The 12,950-nt window shown below is 33.3% G+C and overlaps 1 protein-coding gene across 1 annotated transcript in view; it reads left to right on the plus strand.

The window, feature by feature from the left end:
• Positions 1 to 12,950, plus strand: part of CTTNBP2 (cortactin binding protein 2) — a 76,678-nt gene that overhangs the window by 35,441 nt on the left and 28,287 nt on the right. The window contains exons 5-6 of the mRNA XM_085569390.1: positions 5,317 to 5,520; positions 10,966 to 11,065. Coding sequence (XP_085425516.1) covers positions 5,317 to 5,520; positions 10,966 to 11,065 — 304 coding nt within the window. The remainder of the gene's footprint in view (positions 1 to 5,316; positions 5,521 to 10,965; positions 11,066 to 12,950) is intronic.

The following is a 12,950-nucleotide window of genomic DNA, read 5'->3' on the forward strand; positions in this document are numbered from 1 at the left end:
ACACTTTAGACCTTCATCAGCATTGAAGTATGTTTGAATTGTCTCAAACTTTCAACAGCTAGTTCAGTTATGGTACTGCAGTCCCTCATAACTCTAGTACCTGCATCATCATCTGTAGGGCATAAAAGCCCTGCACAGCCGATCTGCTTCCGACACATAACCACTTGGTAACTGCACCAAGAGCTAATAAGTGAGTTGAACTCAAGCACTAGTCCTGGGGAAGCCATTCCAAAAACAATGTGTGGCAAAATTGAGTGTGTATATACAGGAGATTCCAGGTTTCCTGTTATTAAGCAATTTTTCTTCCCATTCCACTTCATTGAAGACTTTCTACATGTATGAGGAGTAACCTAGTCATCATTTTAACATTTGGTTGTCACACCATACTGTCAGGATCCTCTCTTCTTTCTGAATTATGCCATAGAATTATGAGCTCAGAAATCTTATCCGTCTGTTTGTCTACTGCTCCTCAGAGTCAACAACATTGGGGTTTGATGACTGCCTATTAGTTTGCTGTTTTCCATGTGGATATCCTGAATTTAAATCTTAAATTCATATTCCAAGATGAGTCTGATTGCCATGTCAGATAGATTGTTAGTCTTCCAGTATTTCAAGTATTTTCCAAACTTAATTTGTGTTCAAGTGCTATTAGGCTCCATAATAGAATTTTTAAATTCATTAAAAAAAAAAAATCTAAGATTTTATGAACATAGAACAAATTACTGGAAAAGTCAGCTTCCAAGTGAATAGTCTTTGTAAGCAAGAGATTGTCTTCCTCAAATCCTATCAACATGAATTAGGTGTATGCAACAGTATTACATTATTTATCTGATATTTGGTAATCACTTAAGGTAGTTATTGATTATTCTTTAGAAGGATAAATCTCATACCTTAAAAATTACCAGCGCTTTTCTTCATAATTTCATGTATTGTTTTTGCTTTAGTTGGTGCTTTGCAGTATTAACATTTTTTTAGGAGAACAGTCATTCTTTTCAATCAGACTCTGCCCCCAAATACTTAATTTGTGTTTCTTATGAAATGTGTGACTGTTCTCAGAGAAAATTCTCAAAGTGAGCACTTTTTGTCAAAAATTGTTAGATTTTTTTTTTTAATTTTTAAGATTGCTTTCTTTCTCTAACTCCCTTAACTTTTTTTGAAGAGGCATGGAAATATTTGTTGATTTAATTCTATTACAATCCTTACTCTGAACATTTCATCTTAGTACTTTGTAAGTGACACTGTTTTTCAGGAATGTTTGCAATTGCAGATGGCAAACATGGTCCAAAGTTCTCCAAGAAAGATTACTTAAACTCTACTTAGCTCTATGCTATTGTATTGTATTAATATAGAGATATTATTTCAGTATCTCCTTTACTGGTTACCTACAGGCTCAAAGAACCTTAATAACTTAATCTGTAATATTCACATAAATATTCAGGAGGTTATTTGTGTTCTACCCAAAATAATGCTTATATTTATTTATTGCACTTATTCTTAAATCTCATTTTCTTTATGTTTTTAAGGGAATCTATTTTGGCCAAGTGTTCTAGCAAACTGCAGAACCAACTAAATTTAGAGCAACGGATATTATGCAAGTATGGAAAACATTTCCTTCAAAATGATATGCTAGGAAAAAATAGATTTTATAAATACATATAGAAATAGAAAGATAAACCAAATTTAATAACACTGGTTTTGTTAAGATAATGTGGTCAGTAATACCTGAATCCATGCCACTTATTCCCTTTTTCAGCTTCTTTTTTAAGTATGACTTTCTTTGAGATGAGAAAGATCTAAGAAACTACAAGTGCTGCTGAAACCTCCTCCCCATAGCTGCATTTCCATGTCCTCTAGGCATGGAATCAGTTAGTTTTATTAATGATCTGGTTGATTTTAATATGTTTTATTTACTTTTTTTTCAGAAGATGTTTAGAATTTCAGTTTTACATTCAGTTAAAGCAGAATATGGTTAAATTTATTAATATTTTATTGTACAGTAAGTAGTGATCTTCAGTCAGAATTCTGTAATATTTTTAACAACAGTGACAAAAAAATTTAACATATTAAAGGACACTGACAGAATCCATTTTCATACTTTTTTGTTGGTCAGTAAATTCATGCTTCTTTCTTCTTACTGTGGAGTCAAAAGAATTGATAATAACCTAATCACTAAAGGATTATATTTATTATTTTTAATAGAGTTTCCTAGTGAGCTCAGATTGATTTAGGAACATATCAACAGCCTGATTTTCAGTGAGGAAATGTCTTGGTTCTAGGAAAAGGAACTCTTCAGAGCAAACTTAAAATGGGAGCTCTAATCCCTGTCACTTAGACATTCTGCTAAAGTAATGTGATTGTATCTTCTTTTAGAAATGGCTGTTGTATCACATGTTGCTCTTTTATCCCTGCTAGGAAAAGACATGGGCCTTCCTCATTAATGTTAAGCAGACTGCACATAGAGACATTACAATGAACATTTATGGCCTGATTCAAAATCTGTGGCAGTGTTTTCATTAACTTCAGCAGCCTTTGAATCAGTGCCAAAATGCTTCTGCTCTGTTTGGATTTCTGCAGTTCAATGGCTGTAAGACTTCAAAATGGAAACAAATGTGGGCGTTTGGATTATCATATCCCTGGGATTTCTGCTTTCGCTTTCTTTTTATTTTTGTGCTTTCTGTGTCACTTTTGAATGAAATATTTTTTTTTTTATTTTGCCCATTTCTATAATGATTGATTTATTCTCTCTCTACAATTGGCTTTGAAGATAAAAGTGTGTGTGGCGAGGGGGGTGAAGGACTGATCTAGGCTCTGAAATTAACCATCTCACATTCTGAAGCTGATGCCAGAAGCTGTTTTTGTCTGTCCCTCTGCCCTTCATCACTGCATGCTTGACAAGCTTTCACAGATTGCTTCACATTTCCTAACTTTTTGAGTCTGTAACGGTATCGCTTATTTATTGGTATCTTCTAATGTTGGTGCATTTTATTGAATGAATTGAATTTTATTTTACTGCTTCACATTGATAATAGAATGTAAAGTTATATTTATGTTATTACATATTTTTGTCTCTTCTAGTATAATTAATTTCATCACTGAATTGCAACAACATATTTTTCCTTTCAAGGATCTGAAATGAAAATTAAGATGTGACATTAAAAAATTCCTTTCATTTTGGCATTTATCTTAAGGATGCCCCAAGAGCAAGCAAACAAGCAAATAAACTACGTCAAAAATTGCATTTTTTTTAAAGGAAAGGAAACCCAAAATACTATTCGTATCACCAAAATTCCAGTGTTACTTGGATAAAAAATTTTAGTAACAGTATTGCCACCTTGGCAATATCAACTGTCAGTTAACTACCACAAGAAGACAGTAAAAACTACACAAGTACTATCTAGAAACATTAATATATGTATACCAACAGCTGCAGCACAGCTACTTTCAAAGAATAATAAAAGGCTGGAAAAATAAAACTACTTTCACAATGGAAAGGAATACTTCAAGTTTTTCTTTGGACCTTAGGGAATTTTGTAAGAGTTAACTGTTCTCAAATGGTGGAAGTCAAAGATAATATCTTTTTTTACCACTTAAAGGATACACTTTACTTTGTATGTTGCTTATTATTGTTTTAATAAACTTCAGAAACCCTCAAAATCCTCTGATTAAAAGTATTGGAGAAATAAGTATTACTAAAAGTATTAACAGTCAGAAGGTAGCTTCAGAATTGAAGCTATAAAAAGGCATATGGAGTTAATTTTACAATTTAGTTTAAATTTGGATTTATGAGGTAACTTCATAGCTGCAGTGATTACTTCTTACAGTGAACATAAAAAAATAATAATTAGCTAATAATATTGGGAAAATACTAAAAAGGTGTTTCCTTTAGATACTTCACTAGTAATCTTAATTTAAATTGACAAAATTAGCTTACTTTAGAAACAAATATTAAAATACTCCAAGCATTTTTTTGTTGGAGTTTTTTACCTGGAATCAAATGATGTATTCTTCATTGGTGTTGCTCAGATGATGAATTCTTGTGTAAGTCTTGATGTTAATTAAAATGTATCAAGATCTTACAAGGTACCCAGTCTGTTGTTTCTGTAGAATTCTGTTGGGAATATCTGTATTTCATTTTGTTTTCCAAAATGTGGAGCAGACCATCCCATCATAGTACTGCTACTACCACATACTTTTTCTAGTTCAAGATGTTGGATAGCACTTACCAGCTTGAATGGAACTGAAGCTAATGCCCTGCAGCTCTTCTTCAGTCTCAGGCATTGAAAAACTGCATTAAAAGCTGCCATAATTTGCTTTCTATCAAATTTCAGCCTCATGTAGTAGCTGATTTGTGGCCACAAAAGACAAAGTTATATATTCAAGAGATAAATACAGTGTGTATTTTCTAAAGGTAATAGTGAAAATATAAAAAAAACCAACCCAGCCTTTCTCCTGTTTTCTCTTGCAGTCTTTGCTCAAGGAAGGATGCACAAAATATTCCATGCCTTATGCAGCAAATTTCATATTCTTAACAAAGTCCCTACTAAAGCTGATAAGTAGTCAGCAGAACATTTAACCACAACTCCTATGCTTTTAAGAGTTTTGGATTGAATATTCTTTGTTAATGGAGTGACTTGAAAGCTTTCATACATGAATTTTGTATAACCTGTTATTCATTCCCACTGGAGCATTTTATAATATATTGTTTAAGTATCACTGAACAAAAGGAACATTATCTTAATGGACAGTTCAATAGTAAATATATTTTTTCTGTATTATTTATATAAATGATTTCTACATGTTTTTTCAAACTTATTGAAAGGCACCTTAAGGGCTCTCTATGCAATTTATCTTGGTAACTACATGTGAGTTATATAAATACTAAATATATAAATACTAAAGTTTGCACTAAGGAGGATAAAATTACATATGAAGATAAGTACTTAGTTTTGGGAACTTTTCTATAGATACTTAAAAAAAATCTTCTTAGCATATTGAAAATAATTTAAAACTTGTCTATAACTTCTGTTAGCTTTGATAATACAAATTTTTTTGAGATATCCAGATGCTACTACCATTCACAAGTTTCACATTGACCTTTTGTAGGAAGGTCATGTTCATTTGTTTCAACAAGTGTCACCCCTCAATGCAGTTTTTATTCTTCAGAATACCTTCTAATGTGTAGACAAAGCACCATCACAAAACTTTTGCTAAACTAACAAATGCAGTAATTTTGAAGATACTTTTTAATACGTAAAAGAACACAGAAAATGCAGGGTTTATTTATATGTCTCTAACTTCTGTTGCTTTAACTCACAGGCTGGTCTTCCTCCCTAACCCCTTTGTTAACAAGTGGTGGTCCTGTCCCCCTGGGTGGCAGGCCCACCCTTCTTCACCAAGCTGCTGCCCAGGGAAATGTCACTTTATTATCAATGCTGCTTAATGAAGAAGGACTGGACATTAATTACTCTTGTGAAGATGGCTATTCTGCCTTGTATTCTGCTGCTACAAATGGACATACAGGTAAATGATACTAAGATCTAGTATGGCATCCAAGCAAACTAGTGAAAGCTTACTTCATAAAGTTTTAATATTCAATTAAGTCAAATACATTCTTCTTAAAAATGTGAAATTGAAAGTGGGATATATTGATTATATGACGAAAATCATGTTATAGCGTGTATATATAAGCAATGCTTCTTCAAGCTGAATTTTGGAATTTTCTGTTTTCAGAAAGCATTTGAAACACAAAAAATTGGTAGCATTCTTCAGGAACATCCATTCTAATTCTCCACTCCCTTCATATAAAAAGCTACCAGATATTATCACCCCATATTCTGTGAAACACTAAAGATCTTTTGTAGCAATAGGAGCTTGAAAGAAAGAACTTTTCTCTACAGGGAGTAAGCAGCAAAAAATAGGTGGTCATCAGGGTTTTGATCTTCTGCAGCAGCAATGAAAATTCTGGAAGATAGTGTCATAATAGTGTGTTACTTGGGAAATAAAATGAACTGTCTTTATTTTTAACTGAATGAAATAGCCTTCATTTGTTACCTAAGCTCTTCTGAGAAAATTAAAAGGTTTTTTTTTTTCCTTTCCCCATGACCCCAATCCTCCTCTGTATTGAGAAAGTAGCATTTCTGAGCCTTTCAATGGTCAGTCTTCATATTTTATGAATATATTTATGGAATGCAGCAAGTATGTTACTAACAGATAGGCACTTCATGGATACAAATTCCTAGCAGTAATTTCCAGACTTGTAACACAAGGCTCTCAAACAACAGTTTGTTTTAAAAGTCCAGTGCACATTACTATAGCTTTTTCTACCTACATGAAAACCTCCAGATTCTTATATTGCAAGTGGCATCATTATGCTGTTTTGAACACTAAAGATGAAATCCAGCAATACCAATGGCAAATATTCCATTAATATTTAGTAAAGTCAAAATTTTATTTCAGAGTAGAAGGTGGAACATAGTCCCATTCAAGCCACTGCTTTCAAGAGTACTTTGTGTTTTTATTTAATTAAATATTTGTTAGTGTCACAATTACAAACCTCTGATCCAGTGTTCCAGATAGTACATAGACTATTTCATAACTATTTTCAAATATTTTAAAAACTAAAATTAGGATACAGAATCTGCAGCTAAGCAGATAGTGTACATTTTTCTCACATATTCAGGGTTAATTTTGCTATCAGGCACAGGGAAGGAGGAATTTTCATTTTGTTCAAAATGGTATATTTTGTCTTTGCTTCCTAGGGGGCTATGGGTTTTTTGTTTTCTGTGGTTTTTTTTGTAGAACTATCTGGTCCTTTTCACACGAGTTTCTTTCCTGTTGCCAAAACCTCTAAAATAGTGAAAAAATACTCTTTTTTTCCCCTTTTGTGATTTTTTCCTTTTTTCAACTTATCTGCAGTATTAAGAATCCAAGTTAGTTATATTGTTGGATTTATTATTCTCCCCTCACTAAATGGATGTTTGGTCTATGCTTCTAGGCATACATGCAGTTATTACTAATATTTGTGGGAGACCATAATTGACCCAATTCTTCTTTATTCATTTTATATTCTAAAATTGCATCCAAGCAAAGGATTTTCAGTTACTGAGCAGCTCCTACTGACAGCAAGGGCAATTTCATTCCTTGTTTTATTGTCAAAATTTCAAATAAGAAAGACACTTGACAGAATTGTGCAAACACAATAATAAGAACAAACATATGCATATGCACCCTGTAATTGTTTAGTATGTTTTAATTTTTGAGATAAAAACTGTATTACAGAGCTTATAGTGTTGCTCTTCTATTTATAGTTGACAGGATGTGAAAAATACTTGGTTGTACAAATCATCACATTTCAACAACTAAATGGATTGTATGAACTCTGAATGAGAGAATCACACAACAGAAGCTTTGATGTCTCCTTAGTAAATTATATGAAAATTGAAAGGATAGATCTGTAAATTTTTTTGAGAAAGATTTTTGTGCTTAACCTTATTATATATATATATATTATATATATATAATCTCTTTTCATTACTTGTAGTTTGTTCTCAAATGAATATATGTAGCAATTCAAAGAGGAGACTTTTAAAAACAAGTTTACTTAAATTCTATATGCTTAAGAATGGATGTACAAAAATAAATATTTTTAAATGTGCTTTCTAATACTTCTTCTTAACTAGACAGGTGGAAAGAAATGATACTGCAGTCATTTTAAGGATAAAATAATTTATTGTTCATATTTTTAAATGTTTTGAGTTGTGTTGTCAGTGATAATTTTCTGTTGGTTTGGATTTTTTCCCCATAGAATCATACAGTCACTTAGATTGGAAAAGACCCTTAAGATTATTCAGTCTAATTATAAGACTTAACACAAGCCTACACTGGTGGGTGATCATACCATGATTTAATTTATTGAGAACATTTTTAACATGGGTTTAGTGAATAAATGGATTTTGAGATTTCTAAGTCAACTAACAGATTTTCGTGTTTCTCCGGGAGAAGATTTCACGAGAAGAAGAGTAACTTTAGAACTGATAAAAGCAAGCATAATGAGTACCTCCCTTCAGAAAAACCGTGTTTTGGAGATTCTGAGAAGAGTGAAAACTGAATTATCCCCACACATTTTCAGTGAAGAAGTACAGTATTTGAGATGTGTAGATAACTACATCGTGGTAGAGCACATTGCAACCAGCATGGTAGCAGCAGCTGTTACATGATCTCAGCCCTTTCTCTAGAAAAAATTGAGTTACACAAGAAAAGAGCACTGAAATATTCTGTCCTAATCTATCCTAATTGCAAAATGTGTAGCTTTCCTGTTTGGAAACAGTTGCCTTTTGAGAGCTGCAGCAGAGGGTTTTTCCAGCACATGAAGTTAATAACAGAAGCTTTGTTTCCAACATACACTGTCCCAAATTCTGTAGGTCTGAGAGAAAGAAATGCACCCTAAAAAGACACTCTTTCTTTGTATTTGAATGGACATGAGTAAACTGTTAATTTCATTATTTAACCACTAGATTGGGATAGCTGGACAGGTTGTATTGTTGGTCTGTCTTGGTTTTACCATTAGAAGAAATACTTCAGGTCTGTTGTGCACTTAATAACAGTAGTTCTCATAGCTAATAGATCTGCATAGCTGTATGATGTTGCAAATCGTGACCATTCTCTACAACAAAGAGGTGGAGAAGAACAGAGTGAAACATAGCAGTTCCTGAACCTGAGAGATGTGGAGAAAATAATATCCTTTGGACTCAGCTATGTGCTAATCATATGCATTTATGGTGTAATTGATTCTCTTCTATCCTGAGTATTTGGAGGCTGTGGCACCCTGATTGATAGAAAAAACCTGGAATGGTATGGGAAGTAGAAAGGAGTGAGGTGCAGAGACATACAGCTACATGGAGTCAGCTTTGTCAAGCCACGGATGTATCTGCATGATGTTTGCCATCACTCTGGAAGAACTAACTACCCAGCTGTGGTGGAGAGCAGTAAAATCTCCAGGTGTTTATCTTAATTTGCTTCAATGTTTTGCTTTTGCTATGACCAAAACTTTTAACTTAGTGGCACCAATGTCTGTCTAGTGCCTGCCCTTCCACCCAGTACTCCCCACTGCTTATTACTTTTATGGCAGACCAGAGTGAACCAGAGTGAATGAGCCTGGACTGACCCAAATTATCCTTCTCCAAATCCCCATAAAAATTCCATCCAGAAATCCCAGGCATCTTGGAGACAATTGCTCTTTTACTTTATATGCCACCAGAACAGGTCATGTAGAGCTTACTAGCTCACATGTTTTGCCTTATACAAGTAGCTGTATTTCCTCATGGTCACACTTACCCCTAAGAATAAAAAGCTGCTTTCAGAAGCAGTATTTTCACAGAGATAAGCTGCATGAGAAACAGCAATTATACAGACATAACTTACCACCTGAATGATCTGCCAATCAATAAGTGTGAATTAACCATGCCTTTCTAGACAGGTAGTCTTGTTCTCTGTGTTCATGGCTTTTGCATGGCTAACATATGCTTTATGAATAAACAGCAGAGTATTCTAGCCAAATACTTGAAACTTCTACATGAAAATTTTTTCAACATCCTTTTTAAACTTTAAAAGTATTTTAGGATGTCAAGCAGGAATCTGTATTTTCAAATAAATAATTTAATATAGGACCCAGATTGACCATGGAAATGAGAAAAAAAAAAAGTTATTCTTAGCAGAGTATTTTTGTGTTGAAAAGTGAATGAAAATATAATTTTATTTTAAGTGGTGCTATCTTACAATTTGAAGGATGTGGCAAGTTAGTTAATAGAGAGCTTCTTTATGACTTAGAATAAATTACAGGTCAAGTCCTAGTAACTTACTGTGACAACCAACTTTACAACAACAAAAAATAATTTCACATCATATTTCTTGCTTCAAAATTAAAGAATCCAAATTTATGAAATAATAACTTGGAGTGCTTTAAAATGATGTTTCTTAATGTTAAATTATTTATCCAATCAACTCTACAATATCTGTATAATTATTTGAAAAAATTGTAACAGGAGTGAATACATTGAAGAGTGGTATAGACTAGTCAGATTTCTAACTAGTTCTTAATATATTTTTCTGATATCCAAGTCATTCTTAATATATGTTTGGTTCTGATATCTAGAGTTAAACTTCACTAAGAAAACTTGGCTTTGGGATTTTACTGAGTGCTGGAACCGCATATATTAAGCTTGCTCAGAAATCAGGTCAGGAGTTTGTAATTGGTTTTGTAGCTGAGCTTATTTTCCAAGTAGTAGTTTCAATTACAAAAGACTTGTTTTATTTTGGTCTGGAGCCAATTTCAAGAATGAGGAATAGATCAACTGTTTTCTTCAAAGTTAATTGCATCAAATGATATTCCAATTTGTGGATGAAAAGCAGTCTAATTACTCTGTAATTAATTATCTTAAATTAGCTGTATAGAGATGATGCAATCAGGCTGGTACTATTTTTAGCATGTGGTTTTGGAAATATATGAATGGGAATGGCTTGGGGAGGTTTCAGTTTTTCAGCTTATTTTATTTGTCATTGCAATCACAAGTCAGTGCCCTTAAATAAGACTGGCCAGTGTGTTGCTTGAGGTCTTTGTGGCTTGTGAACATCTTCCCTGTGGCTGTCATATTTGTCATGACTGCCAGTAGGCAGTGATGCCTTTAGGGATTCCTGGATAAGTCAGATTCCCCATTTGGGAGGTAAAATAGCTATAACTGTGGGAGTTGCCTGCAGTGGGCATGTATTTGAATCCCAGCAGAACCCAGCTCAAGCCCTTTTTGCAAAAGGATGATGATGCCCCTGGGAGGCAATTCTCATCTCTCTCCTGCAAACTTCTTCCTGAGCTTTTATTTCAATCCCCTAAAGTGTGATGTGTAGTCCAAAAGACTGGCTGATTGTTGCCACTTGATCTTGTTGATTCATTCTATGGTTCTGCTTCATTTATAGATTGTGTGAGATTGCTGCTGGCTGCAGAAGCACAAGTTGATGCTGCTGATAAAAATGGCTTTACACCTTTGTGTTCAGCAGTTGCTCAGGGACATGTCAAGTAAGTGAAGCCTTTAAGATTTTGTCTGTCAGCTGTTACTCAATTTTATATTATCTTTATGTTATATACTTTTTCATTACATTATCGCATTCTTATGTATAAGTGTATTTAACTATAATTTATTGAAAATATCTACTTAAATTCATATTCTTATTGGCATTCTGATTTCAATATTTTCTATTTGTTTTGTTTCCAATTTCAGCTCTTAAGGTTGCTGAGTGTGTATTCTCAGCAAGTACAATGTGGTAATGGTCTACATGGGCATCATACCACTGAATTTCTTAATTTTCTTTGAGTTATCAGCCATAGTATAGGATCAACAGAGAAAGGAAGAAGGAAATTATTTTTTGTACTGATTTTTTTTCAAGTGTAGAAAACTATGAATATCATAATCAGAGGCATATGAACACCTGAGTTTTCTTCTGAGTGATATATAATCAAATACCTTACACTACAAAACAAGGGGTTTTTAAAAGTTTAAGTTTTATAATATTCATATTCTCTCACTAAAATAAATATCTTAACACTTCATTTGAATAGAAAGCTGACTTATCCTCACAACACTTTGCTATGTATCATTGGTTGTATTGTGGTATTGCCGACTTAATGATTCTTTTTGCCTTAGACTGACTTATGTAATGTGATATCCCTAAACACATTTTTTGCTTTTACTTTTTTAGATACTGAACATGAGCTGAATTGTAAAATTGAACATAGAATGACAGGGCTAGTCAAAAATGTCAGAGAGACTACAAATTATTCAGGCTGTTTGATTTGTTGGTTGCTTCAAAGTTCAGGCACAGAAGAAAATCTAATAGGTGGAATTTGGGGCAACAGTATTGTCTGTCTTCTAAGGTGGTGTTAATGACAGCACTAAACTGCTCTCAGTTGCACAGTAGGTATCTGTCATAGATTTGCTAACCAGTTGCCTGTGACATCTTCATTAACCTTGTTCCTGAGCCAAGACAATACTTACTGTTGTTCTAACTCTAGAGAGTCAGAAAGTCAGAAAGAAAAGCCAGAAATAAGTCAGAAAAAAGTCAGGAAAAAAATCAGGAAAAAAAAAGGTTTCGAGTCTGATCCAGTAATACTACCAGATCAGAAATTTGTTTTAGGAGAAACTTCCAGAATCATTTTCTGTGTGGTCCAGGCCTGGATGACCCTGAACTTGAGGTGGAAAGTCAATACAGCTTTTCGATGTTCACCAACTACAATTTAAAGTATCAAACCAGATATTTCTAATCTAGCAGACTTAAAACTCAGTCTTGAATTGCTCTATGGAGCCCTTCTTAAGATGGTTTTTGTAAGTGTATGTCTAATTTTTGTTAAGGCAGAACATTATTTTTATTTGTATTTTTGTTCTGTTCAATTGAACATTTTTGGAAAGCATAGATCAGTAATTCATATCAATGCTATGTGTTTTACTCTTCTCTAAAATTTTGCATTTTACCTTGAACTTAACTGATTTTCTGACTGGATAAAAATGTATCAAAAATAATATTCGTAAATACTTGTGATTTTTTTTTAGTATATAGTTTCTTATATACTTACATTCTTATATATATACCTTACATCAGTGTAAATATTTTCTCACAGAGTATTTTGTTAAAATATGGTCTCCCAATCAGTAGTTATTTGGCATTGCACTAACTGCTTTGAGGCTTTATTGTTGATATACTTTCTGTTTTTATGGACTGACAAATATTGAGCTGGAGAGCTGGGAACTTATCTTTCTTAACAGTTCTTGTTTGAACTGTAGAATGAATTGACTGGCATTAAGATTTTTGCAAGGTCTTAAGTGTTGTTGAAAATATAGGTTGGGGAAAGGAAAGATAGCCAACCCTGGCACAAGAACTGGGAAAAAAATGGACCTACTACTACAGGG

This window comes from Lonchura striata, chromosome 1A (genome assembly GCF_050655825.1).
Source record: "Lonchura striata isolate lonStrDom1 chromosome 1A, ASM5065582v1, whole genome shotgun sequence".
In the NCBI taxonomy this organism is placed as follows: Eukaryota; Metazoa; Chordata; class Aves; order Passeriformes; family Estrildidae; genus Lonchura; species Lonchura striata.